General features: G+C 42.0%; 1 protein-coding gene across 2 annotated transcripts in view; it reads left to right on the top strand.

Moving 5' to 3' along the window:
• Positions 1 to 4,027, top strand: part of NAALADL2 (N-acetylated alpha-linked acidic dipeptidase like 2) — an 882,142-nt gene extending 878,115 nt beyond the window's left edge. The window contains exon 16 of one of the 2 annotated variants that reach the window (XM_043521778.1): positions 221 to 4,027. In XM_043521778.1, the coding sequence (XP_043377713.1) occupies positions 221 to 419 (199 nt within the window). In that variant the 3' untranslated portion in view covers positions 420 to 4,027. The remainder of the gene's footprint in view (positions 1 to 220) is intronic. The other variant, XM_043521780.1, reaches the window with a different exon arrangement.
• Positions 4,028 to 26,455: the final 22,428 nt, after the last annotated feature.

Genomic DNA, 26,455 nt, shown 5'->3' with positions numbered 1-26,455 from the left:
GTGTACATGCACCTAAAGCGATGGACAGGTGCACTTTCAAAAACCAGAATAAATATGCACTCATCTTTTCAGTGTGCTGCAGGCTAGGTTTGCTGTAGATAATATGTATCATTTGTAAAGCGTAGATGGTACTTGGAGGGATCCTTGATGATTTTTGATGAAGTAATTGTTTTCATCTGTTTGAGTAAAGTGTTTACCATTTTCCATTGTTCTCTTTTAGAAACATTCTTTTCAGGCTGGATGAAAAGATGAGCCAATTTTCAGTTCTGCTAGAGGCACTGGAGTACTGCAAGCTACATCAGTCAAATGAGACCCTTCAAGCAGCTTTGTCAAAGGTGCTGAACAGCATCAATTCAGCTCAGGTTTATTTCAAAGCAGGACTTGATGTGTTTGAGACTGCCTTTGCTGGAAAGAAATGAGAAAACTCTCAGCATTCTAAGAAGTTTGTTTACAATTCACTAAGCTAAAGTTCAAGTCGGACCAGAATTTCATTGAGATTGAAAGTTTTTCCAACTTTTTTTTTCCAATCGGTGTTTAAAGGTACTACCATGTGTGTTCTAATAACTATAAAACAGTCTTTTGCACTGTTCATGGTATATCCCAAATGTCTCTTTGAGAATGTGTAAAAACATACTAAAAGGGGAATAACACTCAAGATTTGATTTTTAGAAGGAAATCTGCTGTATTTTTGTATGTAAAATATATTTTTATGACTGAGGGCTCAGTCTTGCAAAGTGCTGAACACCTCCTGCAAAATGCGAAGGGCCTGATTTTCAGAGGTGAGGAACACCCACCGCTGTAAGTATATTAGAGCTGTGATTCCTCAGAAAAATATTGACTGCAGTACCCTAAAATTCATTGGTTCACCCTTAAGTCCTCCAGTACCCAGATTTGTTACACCTCCTCAACAAACTCATCTTTGTTCTTTCCCCTTTATGTCTGGGGAGAGGAAGTTGAAGGATGTGGGTTCATTCTATTGGCGTTCAGGGCATGCAGGACTAAGGAGGAGGCACTCGATACCTTGCAGGTAGAGTCCAACATTTTGAGACAATCCTTACTCCTGGGGATGATGCATATAGTGTGAATGTTGCTTAGGTTCTGGGAGAGTTAAGAACCTTTGATTATCCTATTTCTGCACAGGAAAAGGAGAATTTTAATTTCAATAAAAAAGTGTTTGGGTTTTTTTTTTAATATGAACAATTCAGATGATTCAGAAAGATTTGAATTAGTCGACGGAGTTGACCAAAAATATTTTGAATATTTATGTTTATGAAATGAAGTGCCTAATCTTATAGAACTAGGTGTAGTACTACCCTGGTTAACAAAACTGTCAACCTTTATAATGGCATCCACTTTACGGCCCCCCTTCACTCCCAGAGTGGTATAAAGGGACCTTAGCGTAAATGAGAATCAAACCCCAAGAATCCTAGGGAAGGTCTTAAGATATAGGGCTTGATTGTTTCATTGGCAGAACCCAGGCTGTGGACTCACAGCAGTGCAATCATAGTAGTGCAAGCCACTCACAATTCCCACCCCTCCAGAGAACCTAGAATAGCCAGCACAACCCAAATAGATTAAGCATATCTCTCGTCTGAAACATAAAGCAGTATTCCCCTAATGGAATCCCTGTCTGAGAGAAACAGTAATACCTCTACCACTGCATAGCATGGAATTATTGATGGGTGAAGCAGGTGCAGTTTGTACCTCCCTGTGCTCCTGGGGTGAATGTGAGTGCACACAGGACAACTGGAATGCAAGTCATTTAATTTTGCAAAACAGGTGACCGTTAGGGCTAAAGTTTACTGGGCCTTAGGGCTTTAAATCCATAGATTATTATAACTCCATGCAATAAAATTTAGAGCGTGTAGAGAAACAGGTTTAACAATGAAGAGCGTGGAATTAGAGCTGCAGGAAAAAATGATCAGACGTCACTGGGACTTCCAGACTGGAAAAGTCGTTGCTGTCTGGGATCCTAAATAGTTTATTGTTACCTCAAATTTGCCCTTGAAAATAAAAAGGAGGCTTTTCAATTTCTAATGGAAACAGCCACATTTCTGTTTGAATGGAGAAAAATTTCACCTGGGAAAAATTGCAAAATTTCTCCAAAGGGTGCAATTTTATGTCAGTGCTGTTTAACAAGAGCATGTTCCCAAAGTGAAAACAGGGAGTTTATTACAACTCTGAGTCTTTATTTCCCCACATATTGTACTTCATAAATATACTTCTATAGCTGCAATGATTTGATACAGAGTGTGTGCAACTTTGCTTTTGTCACATTTCATCGTACATTATTAACACAGGAAAGTGTTTACTCTCTACCTTTCAGCTGACACTAGGTGGAGGGATCTGTCTGCTGGAGGGCAGGTGAGCAATTTGACTTTCCAAACCTACTCTAAAGAGATGGCATGGCACCATTTTCTTCTGCCATAGCACTTCTTCTCGATCATCGGGTTTCCAATAGCACCCATCACCGTGGTTCCTAACCAGTTGGAATTGCTTCGTATGAACTGTGTGTTTTGTATTTCCCAACAATATTTAACAATTTATTGTATGCACTAGATTTGTATTGTATTTCCTGAGGAGGCGTAATCTCCCAGCTGTGAGGTTAGCGCTTGGGTTACTGATCCCCAGGGGCTTAATCCTGATCCCATTGAAGTCAGTGGTAAAGCACTTGTTGACTTCAGTGGTACAGAATCAGGCTCCAATAAAGGGGCCTAAAATATAGACCAACACCTCTTGGCAAGTGTCTAAAATGTAAAATCCCCCAATCTCCCATTAAACTATTCTGTGTCATTTCCAATATTGTATCAACTGAGATTTTTTGAAAATACTGTGTCATTTGTTACAAGTGCATCATTCCTGATTAACTTTCCTTTTCCCCTTCCTCCAGTAATGTTAGACCATAACCAGTTTTAAAATCACAGACCTTGAAGTATTCTACTGCAAACAACACCATTATAGTATATGCAGGGGTGAAAGTAACTTAAAGGATTTACCGGCACTCCGCAGTTCGGAGCAGGGTCGGGGCCTCAGCTGGAAGGGGCCTGGCCTTAACCAGAAGAGGCGGGGCCTTTAGAGCCCCGGGCCCTTTAAATCAAGATTTAAACAGCCCCGGTCTCTCGCTGCGGTAGTGGTGGCTGGGAGCCCCGGACCCTTTAAATCGCTGCCAGAGCTACCATATGCAGAGGCAGCTGGGAGCCCCGGGGCTTGGGGGCCATTTAAAGGGACCGGGGCTCCAGCTGCTGCTGGGAGCCCCATGCCCTTTAAATTGCCGCCTGGGGAAGCCGGTCCAGTACGGCGCACCGGCTCTTGCTGGTACAGCGTACCAGGGCATACCGGCTTACTTTCACCTCTGAGTATATGTCTACCTAGAGATGATCCCCTGCACCTGCAGGGGCATAGGCTTGATGGGATACTAGACTCTAACTTGTCTGATTTTAGAGGTGTAAGTCGGTGCTCACAGATAATTTTTGAACCATTTTACCTTTGAAAAGGTACTGCGGGCCATGTCCTGCCATTGGTTTTACATGTAGTCTGGTAGATTCAGGGAATTGATAGCAAGATAAAGCTGTAAATATCCAGTGAATTTCTAATATAGAATCTTTCTCTCAGCCACTTGTTCCACATCAGGTAAGAAAAGGTGTGTGTAAATTGTAATAGTTTACTCAAACTAAATTCCTTCTGGTATTGTCTTGAAATAAATGTAATGCCCTTTTTAAAAATGCGGTGTTTGCAAACTCCTTGAAGGATACTAAAAAAATCTGTTATCTTTTCATGAGCATCGATTGTCAAACCCAGCATAACAAATACATTAATTGCTAGAGAGCCATACTCACCAGGACCAGAAATCCTTAGGCTTGCAATATTTGTGTGGTGAAGCAGTTGATAATAAAAGGCTAACATGATTTTATTAGTGCAGATTTTTGTGAGTCCATAAAGAACTAAAATATAATCAAATCAGAGAAATAACAAGGACATTGAAGCTGGAATTTCAGCATTAACTTCACAGTGGGCAGTGAATTGCTTTTATCACCCAAGAAAAACAAGCCCTTTTTGCTGTATAGTATACACAAATAAACATATGACTTGTATAGTGCCTTCATTTTTCAAGTATTGTGCAAATACTGATTTCTATACATGGTACCCTCCCCACCCACATAGACTGAGGTGATACCCATGTGATAAATTCCAGAATGAATTTACCTTACATTTGACTGCTTCACCTTCCCTCTTCCCATTATCACAGCTTCTAGGACTTGTTCTAGGGAGCTGTACAAAGCAATGCATGGGGAACAAATCAGTCTCTCAGTTAACTACATTGTTTCCCTTAGGAGTAGTTCTTCCATATCTTTTTTTACCCACTTTAATCATTTTTATTGCATGCATTCAAAGAATGCCCATCATTATAATATTAATTTATCATTCATTTTATAGGGAATTTGGTGTGAAAAGTCTCAGCCTAACTGTCTGGGATTCCAAAGCCATTATTTGTTGGCCAAAGAAATATGACTTGCAAGCCCATTAGCTCAAGCTGTAAAGACTCATGTTTTTATCTCTGGAGATCCCCTTTTCAATCCCTGCCCATAAGCAAGAAGTTGGTCATCACACATACTGTCTAAGAGATGGATATAGAGAAACCAGGATTCACTAGGAAATCTAGAGAAGGGTATAAACTTATAGGGAAAAATACATGGAGATAGTTAAATATCATAAACTACATATTTTCTTCCAGACAGTAAGAGATTGATGAAATTCCATGGCCTGTGTTATGCAGGAGGGCAGACTAGATGATCATAATATGGTACCTTCTGGTCTTAAAATCTGTGACTCATTTTAGAGAGAGAGAGAGAACTAAGTTTGGGCTTAGACACATTTTCAAGGGAGTAATTACAAGAGATGGGTCCATGCTCAAAGCCTTATATTATGGGCTATCATTCTTTTAGCTAAGGATAACTGGAAGTGACTACCTCTAAAATATGTTAGTGTCACTCTTTCAAGAACCAGTTATGTGGGGTGGAAGAAGTTAAGCTCCTTTAACTCTCAGTGGGACTTCAGGGTACTCAGTAGATCTCGGGATCAGACCTTAACTTGGACAGGTGGTTGCCTGAGTGGCATTCCCTTTGCTCTGAAGGCACATTCTTTCCAGCACTGCACTACTAGTGCCTGCCAGTTTCGGAGTGGAAAGCAAAATCCAATTTCAGATGTCTGGGGTCTGATTTTGCAGCATACTTAGCATATAGCACTTTGTATGTTTAAAGCACAGCTTCATTGACTTCAGGTGCTTCTGTAAGTGCTCAATACTTCTGCAAGCCAGACTCCAGGGTCTCAAGTCAGGCACCCAGAAAACTAGGACAGCAAGTGGCCACCTGTGAAAAGTTTGGTTGCAGTGATTAGCCCAGCACCAGAAAGAAACTTTGTGTCAGAGGCAGGGATAAAATCCAGTTTCTCCAGGACAGTATCCAACTACTTTAACAATGAGACCATCCTTTTTCTCCTCACGATCCCTGTCTTATTCACTATACACCTTCCAAAACTAATGAAATGTAAGGTTCCTACAAACAGCAGCCTCCTTCACTACCCAGCCCTGATTCATCCCCAGAGCTTGTTCATTCTATGCACTGAATGAGGCAGGAGTCCTATGGAAAAACAATATGTTATTGTGTACTTAAAGACTGTTACATAATGCATATGCACAAGGGGTAACAAGTTTTTGTAGGAAACTTTAATTCTGGCATTTCCTAAATTTGAGTGATTGACTTTGCAGCCTTAGTGTTCTTTTAACATCAAACTTTTGTGTGTGTTATTTCCTAAGGCTTTCAAATAGCAAAAGCAAAAAAGCAAATTCCATCGTGTTGCATCATAATGATACCCATTTGACTGATCAACATGTTTGAAGCATTTAGATCCATAGCACAGATCTCTGCCACGTGGGGGGTAGCAAGTTGTAATAGTAGGTTGTCCTCCTCTCTTTGGACCAGCACTAGAGGGAGATGAGACCACACACTTTGCCAGGGTGTTACAGATATTTGCTGACAACAGGTGGAACTCAGGAAACTTGGATTCCATTCCAAGATCTGGAGGAAAGTGTGGTTTAGTGAGCATGGACTCTTCTCTCCAATCCCCCCAGGCTTGATCCTTTTTCCCTTGTTCTTGTCTCAGTCCTGTCTCTTCCCCACCCTGGCGTCCTCATCCCAGTGCTACTCTCCTCACCTAGCCAGTCCCAGTTTCCACTCCTCAGGCTTCTTAGCCCAAATCCAGTGTTCCCTCTCTGTTCCCAGTCCCATTTTTCCTGTCTAGCCTTTCCCATCCCCTCTAGCTCCTTGCCCCAGTCTTCTTGACTAGCCAGTCTCAGCTCCTGCTTTCCAGGCCCCTCATCTAATCTCCCTTTTCTCTGTTGCCCATGTTCCTTTTCCCCACTGGCTCCAAGTCCCAGTCTCCCTCTCCAGGCTTCTCATCCAATCTTAGTGTCCCCCACCCTGGAGTCCGTGGCTCCTTGTCTTTCCTTAGTCAGTCCCAATTCTCCTCCATCACCCTGGCTCCTCCTCAAATCTGTCTCCCCTTCTCCCCACCTCCTTCCCTCTGGCTCACTGGATTTCAGTTCATCTCCTTGCTTCACTAGTCCTAGTCTCTCCCCATGCTCCTCGTCTGTTCCCAGTATCTAGCCCCAGGCTCCTGGTACCAATCTACTCCCTGTGTCCCTCCACAGGTTTTGGTCTATTCCCCTCTGCATTCAAATTGGGCAGATTCCTCCTCGATACTGCCTGGGGCCAGCAGAGAGGGCATTGAGAGCAAAGGGTCCTGCTATCAGATCAGGGTCTCGGTCCCAACATGACCAGGGCAGCCCAGAGCTATCCACAATTGCAGGGAAAGTCCTGCTCAGCACCAGGCAGAGCATGCCCAGTGCAGATGGAATCTGTGAGGTTTTTAATCTGTTAAAATGTAGGACATCTCTTCTGAGCGTGTGCAAACTCTGATTTTTTTAAAGGCTTATCACTTGGCCAAATTTGGGCAGATTTTCTTGGGGATCGCAAAAGGCCCGCCTCTGACACAAAGGCCACTCCTCTGCCAAATTTCAACTCCCTGAGGGTGCTATATCTTCTCAATTACACGTTGTCAAAACATTGTGAAAATAGGCAAAACAATGTATTTTTCCCTAGCCTTATTCTCAGAAATGACTGAACCATTTTCACTGAACATTTCCAGTAGTAGTAGTAGTACTAATTAATAATACTCAGACTGAGGAAAAAACCCAGCCTGGACATTTTCAGCCCAAATGGTAAAAATTTGGCAAAGTTATACGCAATTGAAAACAGGGTCTTTTAATGGGAAGTGTTGGGAACACAATAATAGGTGGTGCTACCAGCCCCACCTATCACCATAGTTTTGGGTGCTCATGCAGAGTTACAAGATGTCATCACGTCATCAGCATAATATGTTATTTCAGTGTGTTTCATTAAGTATTCACCTTATGGGACTAAATCATACAGAAGGCTCCCATATGTTCGTCCGCAAAGTGGGTGGACATAATCAAGTGTAATGGTGACAGAAGCTGGCTTAATGATAACGTTTTCCAAAACATTTTGTAAGGACTATTAGTTATTTATATTCTGCGTAATTCCTTGTATCCCTCAACATATGATAATAAAGGCAGGACCAACTTTATAAAAGTTTGCAGGAACCTTTCGTGTTCGTTGGTCAGTACTGCATAAAGCACAGGACAGAGTATAAGTGTATATAGTGTATGTATATGTGATATACTGTAATCTGGTACAATCATGATGCTTATTAAAAATTTTGGAATGTATTAATGTAAATCCTTTGTTCTAGGAAATACACAGGCCTGGAATCAGAACAGAGGCTTAATTTAAGAAACCTAGTTAGAACACAGGCATTGAACAGAATATTTTTTTCATGTGTAAGTACAGTTTCATGCTTATTCAGCTATCTATTCATTTGGTAAAAAAGAATTTTGTTTAAGCTACTTTCTCTGTTGTTTTTCCCCAACAAGGCTTTTAAAAATGAAGTAAGCGCCTGTTCTTTGGGGTTTTTTTAAGTGCTTGCTGCCTTTAATATTTTTAAATGATGCTACACAATCATTGAGAAGCTTATCTTGCTTTATAATGATGTTAAGGCCTCTTTATCTGATCATTATTGTGCATTATTTATAGGCAGAACTCAGGGCTGGTCTTCACTATGGAGAGATTGATGCTGCTGCAATCGATGCAGCTGGGTTCAATTTAGCGGGTCTAGTGAAGACCCGCTAAATTGATGGCAGAGCATTCTCAGGTCAACCCCGGTACTCCACCTTTCCGGGAAGAGCAAGGGAAATTGATGGGAGAGCGTCTCCCATTGACGCAGCATAGTGAATACACCGGGATAAGTCGACCTAAACTATGTCGACTCTGGCTATGTTATTTACATAGCTGGAGTAGCATAACTTAGGTTGACTTACCCCCGTAATGAAGACAAGCCCTCAGAATTAAAGTGGTATTATTTTGAAGCAGTCTCTTGGGACAGAGATACTTTACAGATTCACTAGCATACTTAATGTAACACACTTAGGTGGCTTTTACTATGTCTTTATTATGGAATCGCTATAGGTATCCAAAGCCCGGTCTACACTAGAGGGGGGATCGATCTAAGTTATGCAACTTCAGCTACATGAATAACGTAGCTGAAGTTGACGTACTTAGATCGACTTACTTAGCTGACGTACTTAGATCAACGTACTTAGATTGTCTTCAACATGGTGAGTCGACTGCTGCTGCTCCCTGTCGACTCCGCCTGCGCGTCTCACAGCAGTGGAGTACAGGAGTCGACGGGAGAGTGCTCGGGGGAGTCGATTTATTGCGTCTAGGCTAGATGCGGTAAATCGACCCCCGCTGGATTGATCGCTCGGTGGGTAGTGTAAACATACCCCTTGATGACGTTCTGAGGCACTAACCTGAGAGAGCTGAATGTGGTGGTGTAATCAGATTCCAAAGACCTAGTCAGTCTACCCCATTTGGAGTGAGCTGTGGGAAGGACTCCTAGGGTTTGAGCAGTTCGTTCAGCTTTTATTCTACATTCTTTAAGAGCACCTCCCCAATGCAACCTTCAGAATATTGGCACTGGGAACATAATCTATTTCCTGGTGCAAAATGCTCCCTGACTGTTGATTGTGAGATTTTCTTTGGTCCCCTAGCATTGATTTTTTTTAAAAAAAGATAGCTCTGGGAACTAGAGAAAATCATAAGGTCCCTCTGCCAGGGATTGTGTAGATGTTTTCTTTCCTATGTTTATTTCTGTCTACAATTCATGTTTATACTACATTTTCAGTTTGTGATGCATTCTTAGTTAGAATTTTTATCCATCCAATTCAACTAAGGCCATATGAAAAGCTACACTGCTCAAAGCAGTATTATTTGACAGGAAATCAGGCATGACTGGAACCTTGACAGACATTGGGCCATATCCTCAGCTACAGTATTTAGAAAGTTGGTTTAATTGGCAAGCTGGGAATTCTGCCAGCGTGCATAGGGGTTTAGAGATTTCATAGAGAACTCCTGTGACTTCCCCCTTCTGCAGGCCCCTTGTATCCATGTCACATTGGCGGGATGGTTCAGAGCTCCCAATGTGCTCCTGTGATTCCCAGTTAGCATAACTTTGTAGGCTTGATCAGCTGATATAGAATAGAGCAGTCTTGAGGCCGCTTTTCATCCCCTCCCAGAACGTTAAGGCACCAGTGTTTTCCAGTACTTACTAGAATGTTCTGCCTTGTGGCAATCTGGTATTATGTATGCACTATTTGTGGCTTTTCATACATTCAGCTGGACCTTTTTTTTCCCCTATCTGCCCTCACTTCCCGGCCTCAGCATCTAAAATTTTTTTTCCATTCTATGAATCCACTAGAGGGGAATTAAGGAGATGCTTAATATTTCACATTTAAATCAGATGAGATAAAGACAAAAGCTCTTTGTTTTCCATCTGCAGTGTACGGAAGTTAGTGGGCAGCATACTGTTATCATGTATATTATGATTTGATATGCTAAGAGAAATGGAAAATGAATGTAATTCCTCATCCAAAGAAAGCAGAAAGAATTCAGGGAACACTTTACACTCAAATATTTTAACCATTTGTGCACAAGAGAGAACAAGAATGAAGTGAAGAAGTATGAGCAGATATTTTCTTTTGGAAAATTCTGTTGCTTTGCTTCAGTAAAGGATTTTAATATTGTGTTCATACCTATGCATTCTATACCTCTGAGCCCTGGTACCACTGCTGTGTCGCATGGGGATTAATCCTAGTGCTGTCATCAGTGCTAATGTTCAAAACACTAGTTCATACTGAGACTGTGTCCCACAACTTCTTATGGGATTTATCTGATCAGACGCAATATGCAAATATTTCCACATTTTATAAAATGCTACAAAAAGCATCTATCAAATTGCATCATCAATGAACAGCTTTGACTCAGAATATGAGAAACACAGTGAATGTATGCCTCTCTCATTCTGTCTCCTTCTAACTTTTCAAATAGTAAAATAGAGTTAACATACAAAATATGCTCACCTACAGTAAATGATAGCTAGTCAATTCAGAAGAAGATTAAATAACGAGGATTTTCACCATGCAGTAATACAGACTTGATATAGTGATTCCAGGGAACCAATAAATCTCATACTGTGTGGTAATGTGCAATGAAAAGTTGATTTTTATAATACATTAAAGGGCACAGAGTGGAGGTATAACAGCTTCTTTCTGGAAAATAGTTTACTTTGAATGAATTTGTACTTTTATAACACAGTATAATAAAAAGTTAACATTGACTATTAATGTAGGTAGATTCTACATACTTGGATTAAGAAGCACATATTACCTGTTTTGTACCATTGCTGTAATTTTTACATCATATATCAGTGTTGAGAAAGAAAGACACTGAAATAGAATGCAGTGATAGACATGACGTGAAAGTGGTTGTAATTGTGAATTAGTCTTTATTTTTTCCTGAATTATATATTTTTATAGATTAAACTGGAACATGAAGATATGAATCTAATATACATTGCACTGAATTATATGGAATTCTTTTCATTTGCTTTGATTTTTGTTGGCTTTGTCAATGAATTGTACCATATGCCTCTCAAACTGCTGGTTCAATAACATGGATCCCAGGGCCCTAAAATATGGTAGAACCTGGGATGCAATGGCTAATGTCATTCGGGACATCAATAGACATTCCAAACCGTTTAAAAATGTTTATTACAATTTACAGACAGGTACATCCCAATCATCCAAATGTTCCAGGAATTGGTGGTCAGAGATCCAACACATTCGATAATTGGAATTTCAGATAAAGGACATTATCTTCTATGTGGATTTCAGGCTCTGGGTGGCCAAGATTTCCAAAAATAGCTAACGATTTGGGTTCACTTCTTGGGTACCAGATTTGAAACACTTAGAGGGAGCCTAATTTGCAGAAAATGCTGAACATCTACTCTGAAAACTCTTTTCAGCATGTCTCGAGTAGTCACACCTTCCGTTTGAAAATCTTGACCATGGTATCTAAATTTCAGAGCATCTGAAATCCAGCTAGTTAGGGTTTGTATTACAAATGTCCTAAAATTACAAAGAAGTGCTTACTCTCTCAGGAAAACAGGAGTTGCCTACTCTGCCTGTAAGATTTATGGAGTGTTTGGATGAAGCTGCAGAGTTTTCCCACACTCATGAAGCACTCGAGAGGTGTAATGAATTGTTCTCATTGTAAAATGAATGTGTATTTCCAAATTTATGTTTTTTCCACACTATGTTGTTTTATTCCCAAAGTGCTTTCCTTTTCTCTGGATTAAAAATAATAATAAAAATGATTTGTGGTTATTTTTGAATGATGGACAGAACGTGGAGAGAAATAACTCACTGTTTTGGTACAAAGAAGAGCTCTGTCAAGGATGAAGGCCAAGGCTATAACAGGGTTCAAAAAAGAACTAAATCGGTCCATGAAAGATAGGTTCATCAATGGCTATTAGCCAGGATGGGCAGTGATGCAAAACCATGCTCTGAAATGTCCTAAAATTCTCATCTGGCTTATGTTGACCAAGGCATGGTTGTATTAGTCCACTTCTAAACAGGAGAAATTAATATTTCATTGCCTCTTCAGTTTCTCTTATGTCCTTAAAAAGCCATCTGCGAACCCTCTGGTGAATAATACAATGTTACCTTTGGCACTAAACCTCTGATAGACTCTACTTAAAATTATTCCCTACCCAAATAGAGCAATGGAACTCAGGAAATAAAATGGAGACAATATTCAAAACAGCCCTTTTCTCCTAATTATCAAACTTTTCTCTCTCAAGGCAGCTGCTCAAATTGTATGATGCATAAGCATTTGGTTTTGGCCACAAGTTTAAGCTTGAACCAATGACCCATTTCCTGTGAAAAGTTATCTTTAAATAGCATTGTGTCATGAACACAAAAGTCACTTGCACATCGAGGAGGTGATACAATATCTGAAGTCCTGATCCTGCAGTCATATTTGTATGTGGTTGGTAACTGGAGCTGTGTGAATATCTGATTGGAAAAAAAGTCTTTGGGGTCGATCTGAAACAATTTTTTTTCAAATTTTTCAGCAAACCATGAATGTTGAAAAAAATTGTTTCAGATTATATGAAATGTTTTGTTCCATTTTTAAAGGTTTTTTTTAATATTTTTAACCTCTTTTTTTTAATAGAATTGATATTCAAAGCAAAGAAGTTATTTTGAATTGAAAAGCTGAAATGCTTGGTTTAGCAAATGTTGAACCATGTTTACCTTTTCAAATTTTTTTTTTTTAATTCTTCAACTGAAGCCATTTGGCAAACACAAATTTATGAAAAGTTTCGGTTGAACGCAAATCTGCAATTTTTGGCAAAACATTTTCACGCAGCTCTATTGGTAACACAAACTTTTAAACACATTCAGCTTTTTATCACAGTCCTAAACCGTTAGCTGTGTTTTAGGTAATCAATTCAAGCTGACTATGTGAAATTTTTTAGTTATCAATTTAAAGGGCTGTTTCGCTCTGGCATCCACATTATGAAACGGACGTCTTCTTCCATCAGAACTAGCTTTTTTCAGAGCATGAGGTCTAATAAAGCTCTGGCGGTACTTTCCAGCATATATATGTATTTTTAAATTTAAAGGGCTGGTAGCTTGTGTAAGTGGTGAATGAACCTATGATTTATGAATATAACCAAAAAAAAATTGGGGTAAATCTTCCACTGTGGCAAATCCAAGTAATACAGGGCCCTATATTCAGCTGGTGTGGGTAGATGTAGCCCCATTGGTTCAGCTATTTTATTTATTTTGCAGCGGTGCTTAGGTACGCCAATCATGGGTTATGGCCGAATTGTGCAAAGTACTTAAAAACATATAATAAAGACCCTGCCTCAGATTCCTCTGTGGAACTATGTCAGTTGATACCAGCTGGCCCATAAACTCAGTTATCCAGTTTAAACTAGCAATGGCAGCTCACTTCTGCATTGATCTCTTTTAGCTGGAGATATAGATGATTTTACACACACACACACACAAATCCTGTGTAATATAGTAGCTTGTGGAACGTCTGGAAATACCATCTAATCCTCTGCCCTTGAAAAAGAATTCTACTGCCTGACGAGTTAGCCTCAATATCCTATTGGGAGTGAATATAAAAGTAGTTATGAGAGTAGTCCTGGGAGCTGAATCAGTTCTGTGGTACTTAAGAGCAACAATTGGCTCATCACCTTCCCAGTAATGGGGAAGAAATAGAATGGGAAGTCCAAGGTGCTTGCCAAGATACATCTTTAAATAAGAGTCAGAGTTTTCACGATGCTGGCTGTGATAGGCAGGGCATTCCTTGAGGGGGTCTAACTCAGACAGTTTCAGAACCTCGCCCCCAACCCTTTTCAAAGGCCTGTCTGGGTTTTGGTAAGTCTTTGTGGGCAGCGGAGGCTTGTCAATTGTTTTCTTCTCCACTTCTCTGTAACAAGTCAGGTCCTTCCAAGGGGGCGGCAGCTTTCCTTCTGGTTGCCATCCTTTCCTGTGACCAGCTCTCCTTTGTAAGCTTGCTTCCTGCTTGCTTCCTGGAGCAGGTTCTGCAGGTGTGTCTGGTAAGGATTGAGCCCAGAAAAGCTCGTTAACCTTCTCCTGATTTGGATGGCAGGGGGATGCCCCATCATGCTGTTCTTCAACTCTTTTTTTTTACCTTACTTGTGTCTCTTTCTACTTGCAATCTTCACCTCTCAGGTCCAAAAACTCCGGGCTACACTCTCAACTGGAATAAATTAAGGTAGCTGCCATGAGTACCCTGATTTACCCCAGCTGAGGATCTGACCCTTTTGTAGCTTAGCCTCAAATACATTAAAGCTCTTTTCTGATATAGCTTCACCATACGATTTCAGGAGGTATCCAAGAGGGTTTGGAGCCAATGGGCCAAATTCATCCCTGGTGTAATACAGATAAACAGCATTGCACCCGGGATTAAGTTGATCCATTGTCTCTAGGGTTACTTTGCCAGCACAATCGGAAATACACTTAAAAACTAAAAGCCAACCTGTTATTTATTTCCCTTTTACATCCCTATAATCAGCTGGAAATTGACCCTCTCTCTTAAAGAGAATGTTACCTGTCAGTCCTTAACTATCTGCTATTTATTCCACTAGACAATACAATCTAGTTTCATATAGTGTCCTTCAGTATCACTGAACGCTGTTTGGAGAGGAAAATGCTGCACAGAAGTGTTGTCAATGACTCTTGTATGAGTAGAAAGGGAAAAATGCTGCACAGGGATGGACTGTCATGAAGAAGAGTTGGAATGTAAATGTCGTAATGTGATGTAATTTGGGATGAAAGTTTAAGGGGTTGGTGGGGAACAGGGTCTAGACTGAAGTGAACAGGAGGGTTGTATGGCAGGGCGGGAAGAGAGAAAGTGACTCGAGACTTCTATATTGATGGGGCAGTCCAAGTGTGAAGAGCTGCTTTGGGAATAGAGAGTGGAGATATTCTCAGTGAGGGACTGGATCCCATTCCCAGTTAAATTCATGGAGGTAAGGTGTAACACCAAACAGCTGATGGAGTTACACTGGGGTAAGAGCAGAATCAAGGCCTACATTTTGAGAAATACCTACTACCCAGAAAAAAAGGGGACTTTTGATAGCCAAAACTGGAACGCAGCAACCATAGAAGAGGAAGAAGAAAACAGCTTATCCATCCACCACTGCAACTACCACCCTGTTCACTCCATAAAATACAAGCCTGACATTTCAAGCATCCTTTTGCTCTTTTTTCCTCTGAATACTCATAGAGCTCAAAATCAGAATCCCTGAAGTTTTGAGCTCTATTAGTATTCAGAGGAAAAAAGAGCATGCTTGGTTGCACACTTGGATTGGTGCCTTGACCAGGTGACAAGCAGATGTTTATCTGTGCAGGACTCTATATGAAAGGTGGCCAAATGCAGGGTAAATCTCCACTATGTGGTGTGTCACTGCATTTTCCAAGAGAAAGGACGTGATATTAACCTACAACAAAGAACCAGGACTATAAGAACCCAAGATATGCAGATATTAACATACAGTAAGTATGGAAAATTTAACATGCCTGTGCTCAGAAAGTTCATATAGAAAATTCCAGTGGGATGCCCCCGCAATGAATACAGAACTGGACTTTTCCATTTATAAAGTGCTCAAGTCACACTCTCCTAGCCTGACACAAGTGGAGCACCATGATCGCCTTCTATTCATAATAAGGTAATTTATAAGTAAACGATAACTTCATTACCATGTACTAGTATAAAATAGGAAGGGGTGCTGCCATTGAGATAAAAAGGCAGACAAATGCTAACAGAGAAATACTCAGAGTAACATAGTAATTAATACATGAAGCGCTTAACTTAATATTCCAGGGCATACTTTACTGATGCTTTGTCAGGAGCATTGACAGAAGCAGATTTGTAATAAGTGGTAGGAGCATATGTTTCATCAAACTGGCCACATACCTGCTCCTGTAGATATTCAAAAATACAGATTCCCACATAATTGTTTCACAGAAGCTCTAGTGGACCAGATTCTCAGCTGGCAAAATCAGTGTTGCTCCTTAAGCTGACTGAGTTATTTGGTTCTGCTCACACTAGAAAGTATGAACTATTTGCTGAACTTGGTTTCCTTGGGAATGTTTTGGTCTCTTAGGGGCATCTGTGTGTAGATGCAATAAAGACACATGCATTCAACTGCTACCAGCCACACTTCTTTTTTCAAGTTGAAATGAGCTGCCTTTTGCAATAACCATTCCACTTAACATTTTTTTCTAACATCTACAGAAATACTCAAGATTGACCCATTTTAAGTGACATTTATTTATTTTTAAATGGATGGCTCATGCCCATGGTTGTTTGTAACTGCATGATGAGTTTTATAAAAAACCCAGTCAGCCAGACTCTTTAACCTGATTTGTAGCTAATTAGGGAGCCAGTGAAAGAAATTAGCAAGAGGCATGAGCATTTCGAGGGTCATAGATGAGGTGGCAAAGTGAGCGTCCAGAAGGCCTGCTAATAGAGAAGCGAAAGGAAGATCTTGAGAGAAAGCCAGCGAGTGAGCCAGGAGAGTGAGGAGGATAATGGGGGGCTGTATGGCCCATGTTGAGACCATCCACCAATCTCCTTTCTTCAGAGAAAGAATATTTACATGGGTTGTGGAAACATGCTTACCCAACCTTTGCCAAATCATAAAAGATATTTAGTTGAGTTCAGGGTGAAGTTTTGAGTCCGTTCTCCCGTCACTAGTTATATGGCACTGGCACAGGCCAGCTGGCCCTTTAAAGCAAGCGTGGCTCAGCATGACCCATGACTTAGAAGTTACTCCAAAAGGGGTTTGAACTTGTGACTTGGCTGGAAGATTGAGCCACAGAAGACCTGGCAAAAGGCAGACAGCCTGCAGGAAATCCTGGAGCCAAGGATGCCGGCAAAATTATACACAGAGGCAATGGGGTGATCCAAAAGTGAGTGTGTCCCACTAAATAGAGGTATCAGAAATGGGCTCTGACTGACTCCTGGAATAAGGGGAAAGAGGGAACAGTTACAAATGCGGGATGGAGCCGAAATACATGGAAGTCCTCTTTGCCAGGAGAATTTCTTCTCTCCCAAGCCAATCTGTGGGGGCACAGATGTGGTTGCCAGAGTTCCTGCCCCAGCTGCTGGAATAGGTAATTTATCCATCAGAATGGATCCTGGCAGTCCTCTGACAAATCCAGGAGACCCAATGAAAACAGAAGGATCTGAAGCTGGATTTACTGAGGCAACTGGCCTGGGTAGAGGAGCAGCAACAAACCATGTTGGAGATCCTGTGTAAGGAAACTGTCATCAGCTGTTGGGGCCAGAGAAGAAAAAGCGAGCTGGGCCCCAGGAAGCCCACTTAAGGGTGTGTTACTAATGGGGAGAAATAGGTCACATAAGAAGAGTTTGCCCATATGTAAAGTGGGACATAAAACCTTACTGTGGGGGACAGACTGTAGGCAAAACTGCAGGGACTCAGTCTGGTGTCAAGGCATAGACATCAGGTGAGTGTTTGGAGTGTGGGGAGCTTGGACATTGGAAAAGGGGCTACCCTTGTAAGACATCAAGAGGCCACAATGGGTAAAGTGGGAACAAAAATGGAGAGGAGGGACTGGCCCGCATCACAAAGTTAAGGGTGCCAGTGGAGTTCGGGTAATGGAAGCCCTTTCACTTACACACCTGATTCCCTCAGGAGCAGTCCAGAGGGAACAGTGTGACAAAAGTGACACTATGGAGCTACCACATCAAGGACTGCTGGTTTTAAATCCTGGGCCAGAGGGCTCTTAGTAATCAGCTATTTGGGGACCTGCTTGCAGTTTCCAAAATAGAAGCTGAACTCTGACATAGGACATCAGTCCTGGAATCCAATTGGCAGAACACTGGGGGTCCTGATTGGTTCCCAGCTTCTAGATAAACCCAGCACAGGAACAGGAAGTTGTTTGTGCACCTGGGATTTCCCTGCTTAGGACTACTTACAATGCCTGCTCCTTGCTACACATCTTCTGGTAACCTGACCCTGCCTGCCTAACACCTGACTCCCGGTTTGTTCTCTGGCCTGTCTTGGTCTCTGATCTTTTGGTAACCTGGTCCTGCCTGCCTACTAACACCTTTACCTTCATCGCCCAGCCCTGCAAACTATGACCCTTAGCCACTGCACTCAACCCCCATCACCATGCATTTTAGCCAGCCTGAAGTGCAGCACTCATTGCATGGCACTCCAGACAGGAAGGCTGAATATAACAGAACATATGCAAATCTGTGATTTTTCTGTTCTCCACCCCATCCCCTTACTTCCTCCCACATTGCACAGATGTGTCATGCCATGTGAATTTCTTCAGGAGTTGGCGGGGGAGGGGTTGTTTTTTTTCAATAAATGAATTTTTTTGGTTTTGGAAAAAAAACCCCACATCTGAATCAGGGGACAGGCAGGGGAGGAAAGGTGGAGGAGTTGCACTGTATGTAAGAGAGCAGTTTGATTGCTCAGCGCTCTAGTATGAAACGGGAGAAAAGCCTGTTGAGAGTATTTGGGTTAAGTTTAGAAGCGAGAGCAACAAGTGTGATGTCATGGTGGGCATCTGCTATAGACCACAGGATCAGGAGGATGAGGTAGATGAGGCTTTCTTCAGACAATTAACTGAAGTTTCCAGGTTCTGGAACAGGCCCTGGTTCTAATGGGGAACTTCAATCACCCTGACATCTGATGGGCGAGCAATACAGTATGCACAGACAATCCAGGAAGTCTTGAGAGAGTGAATGGGACAATCCCTGGTGCAACTACTGGAGGAACCAACTAGGGGCAGTGCTCCTCTTGACCTGCTGCTCATAAACAGGGAAGAATTGGTAGGAAAAGTAGAAGTGGGTGGCAACCAGGGAAGCAGTGACTGTGAGATGGTTGAGTTCAGGATCCTCACAAAAGGAGGAAAGGAGAGTAGCAAAATATGGACCCTGGACTTGAGAAAAGCAGCCTTAGACTCTGTAGGGAACTGATGGGCAGGATCCCCTGGGAGGCTAATATGTGGGGGAAAGAAGTCCAGGAAAGCTGGCTGTATTTTAAAAAAGCCTTATTGAGGGCTGAGGAACAAACCATCCCGATGTGCAGAAAGAATAGCAAATATGGCAGGCGACCAGCTTGGCTTAACAGTGAAATCTTCGGTGAGCTTACACACAAAAAAGAAGCTTAGAAGACGTGGAAACTTGGTCAGATGACTAGGCAGGAGTATAAAAATATTGCTCCAGCATGCAGAGGTGTAATCAGGAAGGCCAAAACACAGTTGTAGTTGCAACTAGCAAGGGATGTGAAGGGTAACAAGAAAGGTTTCTACAAGTATGTTAGCAACAAGAAGAAGGTTAAGGAAATCGTGGGACGCTTAATGAATGGGGGAGGCAAACTAGTGACAGATGATGTGGAAGAGGCTAAAGTACTCAATGCTTTTTTTGCCTCGGTCTTCACAGACAAGATTAGCTCCCACACTGCTGTCCTGGGCAACATAGTATGGGGAGGAGATGAGCAGCCCTCAGTGTTGAAAGAACAGGTTATGGACTATTTAGAAGAGCTGGACATGGCTCCAGATCTAATGCATCCGAGGGTGCTAAGGGAATTGGCTGATGTGATTGCAGAGCCATTGGCCATTATCTCTGAAAACTCGTGGTGATCGGGGGAGGTCCCGGACGATTGGAAAAAGGCAAGTGTAGTGCCCATCTTTAAAAAAGGAAAGGAGAACCCGGGGAAACTATGGACTGGTCAGTCTCACCTCAGTCCCTGGAAAAATCATGGAGCAGGTCCTCAAGGAAACCATTATGATGCACTTTGAGGAGAGGAAGGTGATCAGGAACAGTCAACATGGATTCACCAAGGGTAAGTCATGCCTGACCAACCTGATTGCCTTCTATGATGAGATAACTGGTTCTGTGGATGAGGGGAAAGCAGTGGACATGGTATATCTTGACTGTAGCAAAGTTTTCAATACGGTCTCCCACAGTATTCTTGCCAGCAAGTTAAAAAAGTATGAAGTGGATGAATAGACTATAAGGTGGATAGAAAGCTGGCTAGATTGTTGGGCTCAACGGGTAGCGATCAATGGCTCGATGTCTATTTGGCAGCTGGTATCAAGCAGAGTGCCCCAGGGGTCGGTCCTGGAGCTGGTTTTGTTCAATATCTTTATTAGTGATCTAGATGATGGGATAGATTTCACTCTCAGCAAGTTCGTGGATGACACGAAGCTGGTGGGGGAGACGTAGATATGCTGGAGGGTAGGGATAGGGTCCAGAGTGACCAAGACAAATTGGAGGATTGGGCCAAAAGAAATCTGATGAGGTTCAACAAGGATGAGTGCAGAGTTCTGCACTTAGGAAGGAAGAATCCCATCCACGACTACAGGCTGGGGACCGACTGGCTAAGCAGCAGTTCTGCAGAAAAGAACCTGGGGATTACAGTGGATGAGAAGCTGCATATGAGTCAGCCGTGTGCCCTTGTTACTAAGAAGGCTAACGGCATATTGGGCTGCATTAGTAGGAGCATTGCCAGCAGATCGAGGGAAGTGATTATTCCCCTCTATTCGGCACTGGTGAAGCCACATCTGGAATACTGCTTCCAGTTTTGGGCCCCCCACTACAGAAAGGATGTGGACAAATTGGAGAGAGTCCAGCGGAGGGCAACAAAAATGATCAGGGGCTGGAGCACATGACTTACGAGGAGAGGCTGATGGAAGTGGGCTTGTTTAGTCTGCAGAATAGAAGAGTGAGGGGGGATTTGATAGCAGCCTTCAACTACCTGAAGGGGGGCTCCAAAGAGGATGGAGCTAGGCTGTTCTCAGTGTTGGCAGATGACAGAACAAGGAGCAATGGTCTCAAGTTGCAGTAGGGGAGGTCTCGGTTGGATATTAGAAAACAGTATTTCATTAGGAGAGTGGTGAAACACTGGACTAGGTTACCTAGGGAGGTGGTGACATTTCCATCCTTAGAGGTTTTTAAGGCCCGGCTGGACAAAGCCCAGGCTGGGATGGTTTAGCTGGTGTTGGTCCTGCTTTGAGCAGGGGGTTGGACTAGATGACCTCCTGAGGTCTCTTCCAACCCTAATCTTCTATGATTCTATTATCTCAGTTTTGCCCTCTGGCTTGTGTTGGACTCTAATCTCCTGGTATCTGACCTGGCTTGGCTTCTGCTCTGACCACTAGGTCAGACCACCCATACCCCAGTCATGCCATAAAGTGGACCAATATTGTGACAGAAATAGGTACCAAACAATACACGGTGAGGACTCAGACCCCTCAGCACATAGGAAGAAGGACAGATTGGTGAACATATATTGACCTGGGGTAGCAGGATGAAGAATGGACATAAAGCCAGACAAAAACATTGGGGCTCTGGGTGGCGTAAGCTGAAGATGAGCAAGAGAGGCTGGCAGTGGCACCGGAGGCTCCAGTGAGAGAAAATTAGGTGGGCAGTCTGGAGAGAACCCTTTGAGGATGAGAGGGTGTAGCTTCCCATGTGTATGAAAATCATCCAGCTGGATAGGATTTAGAGGGTGATGCTTGTCCTGGGACTGGGCAAGAGTTACAAGGGGTGGGAGGGAAATCTCACAGGCTGGCTGGCCCTTTAAGGCAAGTTGGGCTTAACCTGACTCAATGAGGTGCACACAATTCTACCAAATAAAATACATTTCCAAACTGCATTAAGAATCAAGTCACGTATGTCTCCAGTGGCAAGTGTCAGAGAGTACAGTGATAGCCAATAACATATGTTGCTTTTAGAAAGGCCTTGCTTGTGGAAGGTGATTATTGCACTCTAATACCTAAAGGGCTCACTGACCAATCATCTGTTTGATGAAGTCTGAGTGACTCATGCGGAATCTCTATGGAAGGTGCTTATATGGCTCTTGATACCATAATAGCTCAGCATCTCACAGTTTATCTTCACAACAATCCTATGACACAGGGAAGTGCTATTATCCTCAGTTTACAGATGGGGAGCAGAGGCATAGGGAGACTAGGACACCTACCCAAACTCACACAGGAAGTATGTGGCAGAGCAGGGACTGGAAGCCCAGTCTTTGGTGTTGTAGGCTAGAGCCCTATCCACTAGACCATCCTTGCCAAGCCTATCAGCACAGAAATTCTACCAGATCTAATATTTGAACTTGAAGGATGCAGTTGCACACATCTTTTCCAAAAGGACATTAGGTGAAAGCTAACAATTCTTTCCCTTAGCCATTGATACTGTACTTTGAATAAATCTTTATAGTCAGTAATAGGCAAGAACCTAAGCAATATCATATTTGATCTGCCCAGGAATAAATCACTTAATCATGACATACCATTCATAACTTGATCCATTGATTCGTCTTTAGACAAGACAAGATCAGTAGAAAAAAATGATAAAGCTTCTTGCCCTCAGGAGAAAGAAGCTTAAACAACAAATTCATCTTCACATCTGACCTCATGAAATTCAAAGTAGAAAGGATTGTGAGAGCAGGAATAGACTTCAGAGCTCTCAATGATGCTGGTGTAAATCCAAAGCAATTCCATTGACTTCAAAATGAATAGGTGAAGACAATGGAATTACTCTGGAGTTGCAGCTCGGAGCAGAACTTGACCATTAAGGAGAAGACTTGCATTAAATGTATACAACATTGAATTACGTGATTCTAATATTTCACAAGATCACATATGATGGGATCAAATTCTGCACTCAGTGATACCACTGTGAATTTGGTGAAATGCCAGAGATTTCCCCAGTCAGAACCTTCCCTCAAATTGAACCAAATCAATAACTTCCTTGAGTTTCAGCACTAGTTCAGGTAATTCTACCCTGCATTCTCACCTGTTTTACTGGCAGGATTTCATATCAGTTGTGCTCCTCTTTCTGGGAATGTCCATGATCGTGGCTTGGCCAGAATGCATAAACATTTTGGCAAAACAGTACCAGAGAAGTCCAAGAGCATCTAAGTTTTCAGTAGGGCAGCAGCAATCCTAGCATTCCCACCTATTGCTGCTGAGAGGTTCTCCACACTCCTGTTAATGGACTCATGGCCAATGCTTCCCTAGAAAGTGCTACTTCTGGCTATCCACCACCTTCTGACAAAAGGAAGTCTTAGGAGGAAATTCATCAAAATTCTCAGATAGGCTGTTGTCACGGGCACTGGGTAAACTGCCCTTTCTGTTGGACCCTCAGCCAGTCCCCCAGTACACCCTTTTCAAGTGACAGGCCCATGCCTCCACTTTTCTGTGTGAGTGGGACTCCATGATCCAAACACTCTCTGATTAGTCTCCAAGTTACACCCCCTGATTGCTAATTCTGAGATTTGCAACCTGCAAGAATTTTATTTCAGGAGCCTGTGGACAGTAACAGCATGCATTGACACTGAAGCAGCTTCTCCAAAACAAAGTATGATTTATTTACCCAAAAGTACACAGCACTCTGAAAAAATGGAGCGAACATAGCAAAAGACCTATACACAAACTGCCTTACCTATACTTGGCATTCCCCTCAAGCCCCTAAGCAGATAGAATTTAGCTTTGAAGCCCCCTCTTCTCTTTGGTACGAAGTTGCAGACTACTTGTTACAGACCCTGACTGTCCATTCGCCTGCCACAGCTGACCTCCCACTCCTGCAGGACAGATCTTTTTACTGATCAGTATCTTTTGATTTCCAGGGTATCAACCTTGGCAAAATAGCTATGTAATGAGGGCTGAGGAGTTCTTCTTCACAGCTGTTTACTGGGCTGCTGGTTTTGTTGGGATTCTCCATAGATTCCAAGATCAGAAGGGACCACTGTGATCATCTAGTCTGCTCGCCTATATAACCTAGGCTATAGAACTCCTCCCAAAATAACTTGGACAGCATGTCTTTTAGCAAAACATCCCATCTAGATTTCAAAAATTGGCATTGATAGAGAATCCACCACAACCTTTTGTAAATTGTGCCAATGGTTAATTACCTTCATCGTCAAAAGGTTTGTTATGCCATAATCTAGCTAGCCATTGGATTATGTCTTTCTCTGCTAGATTGAAAAGCCCATTATTAAATATTTGTTTCCCATGTGTAGATGCTTATAAACTTAATCAAGTCACTCTTAACCTTCTCTTTGTTAGGCTCAACGAGCCCAATCTAGTTAGCTTATCTTTAAAAGGCATGTTTTCCAATCCCTTAATCTTGTCTGAACCCTCTCAAATTTATCAACATCCTTCTTGAATTGTGGGCACCAGAACTCACACAATATTCTAGCAGTGGGTGCACCAGTGCAAAATACAGAGGTAAAAATAACCTTTCAATATTTCCCTGTTTATCTATCCAAGGAGCACTTTAGGTTTTTTGGTCCCACAATCACACTGGGAATTCATGTTCAGCTGATTATCAACCATGATCCCCCCAAATCTTTTTCAAAGTCACTGCTTCCCAGGATAGAGTCCCCGACCCTGTAAGTATAATCTACATTCTTTGTTCCTATATGTATAAATTTTCATTTAGCCATATTAAAATTCATATTGTTTGCTTGCTCCCAGTTAACCAAGAAATCCAGATCACTCTAGCAGTGACTTGTCCTTTTCATTAAGTACCATTCCCCCAATATTTGTGTCATCTGCACACTTTGTTATTAGGGTCAATAGGCCATTGTTCCCTTTCCTGTTTGAGTCCTCTTTTTATCTAATCCCCTAACAATTTACTCATCATAACCACGCAGAAGCATGCACAATATTCATAAAAAAATGTACAGCTATTTCCCAGGTCTCCACAGCCCCAATCCGTCAAAGAACTAAATATGAGTGTATCTTTATGCACATGTGTAGTTCCACTACGCATGCTCGTGAAGCTATTAATGCGACTGATCATGGTTTTAAAGTTACACTTGTGCTTAAGTGCCTGTCTGGACCAGGACCCTAGTTTATCTATGATTCAGATAAGCTTCTGTACATGTAAGTGATGCTCTAAACTGAAGCAAGCCACCAAGACTTTAGAACTTGGGCCCTATTTTTGTGTTGTAGCCCAGCTAAATTTAAGTCCCAGTGCTGAGCATTACTGAGTGTCCTTATAGATTCATAGATTCATAGATATTAAGGTCAGAAGGGACCATTATGATCATCTAGTCTGACCTCCTGCACAACGCAGGCCACAGAATCTCACCCACCCACTCCTGCGATAAACCTCTCACCTACGTCTGAGCTACTGAAGTCCTCAAATCGTAGTTTAAAGACTTCAAGGTGCAGAGAATCCTCCAGCAAGTGACCCGTGCCCCATGCTACAGAGGACGGCAAAAACCTCGCCAGGGTCTCTTCCAATCTGCCCTGGGGGAAAATTCCTTCCGGACCCCAAATATGGCTATCAGCTGAACCCTGAGCATATGGGCAAGATTCACCAGCCAGATAACCAGGAAAGAATTCTCTGTAGTAACTCAGATCCCACTCCATCTAACATCCCATCACAGGCCATTGGGCCTATTTATCATGACTATTTAAAGATCGATTAATTGCCAAAATCATGTTATCCCATCATACCATCTCCTCCATAAATGTATCTAGTTTAATCTGGAAGCCAGAAAGGTCTTTTGCCCCCACTGCTTCCCTTGGAAGGCTATTCCAAAACTTCACTCCTCTGATGGTTAGAAACCTTCATCACGCAGTAAAGGTAAGCACACTCAGCACCATGCACATAGGCCCTTTGGAATCGGAGCACAATTTTTAATGGTATTAAAAAGCTGTTGAAATGCTGACTTAATGAAATTTGGTGTAACTGGGTGAAATCAGGAGCACATGTTGATAGTGTGGCTTGGAGATCACGTAAAACACCAAGATGATTTTTTTAAAGAGAGTGTGTGTCTGTGTGGAGGAAACAGACTTAAACAAGTATCTTAGTATTTTATATTACAGCCCATCATATGAAACACTAGACTACCACGCCACATGACACAATTATAAGTGTGAGCTTAAAGGTCCTTGAATACAGTGAATTTACCCTTCATTTCATTCGAGCATCTGTGCTAAATAACTTGGTGCTGATTTCACATTTCCAGTGTTCAATAGCCTTTAAAATTTCTCAATTATTTGGTCTGTGGTTGTGCTTTAGGCAGTAGAGTAAAACATAGAAATATACTAGTTCAAAGGCTTTTAATGGTCTTTTCTTATATCACAGTACTCACAAAGTGAACCACCTGTGCTGTTTTTTGGCTTAGCAGTATATATTTACTTATTTTTACAGATTTTTTAGCCCATTTAAAAGAGCAAAGTAAATTTCATCGAAGTCACGAACATAAGCATAGCATCACACACAAAAAATTGAACCACAAGGATAGCCTTATAAGAAAGTCCAAGTTTTAGAGTTCCTTTTTTATTCATTACATTTGCTTTTGCACTCTCACAACAAAACGTTTTAGAGCAATTAACAACACAGATAATAAAGCAGGGACGCTCATGACATGCCCA

Source organism: Chelonia mydas, chromosome 9, assembly GCF_015237465.2.
Source record: "Chelonia mydas isolate rCheMyd1 chromosome 9, rCheMyd1.pri.v2, whole genome shotgun sequence".
Taxonomy (NCBI): Eukaryota; Metazoa; Chordata; order Testudines; family Cheloniidae; genus Chelonia; species Chelonia mydas.
Note: the sequence above shows the minus strand (reverse complement) of the source record. Positions and strands in the feature narration are given on the sequence as shown.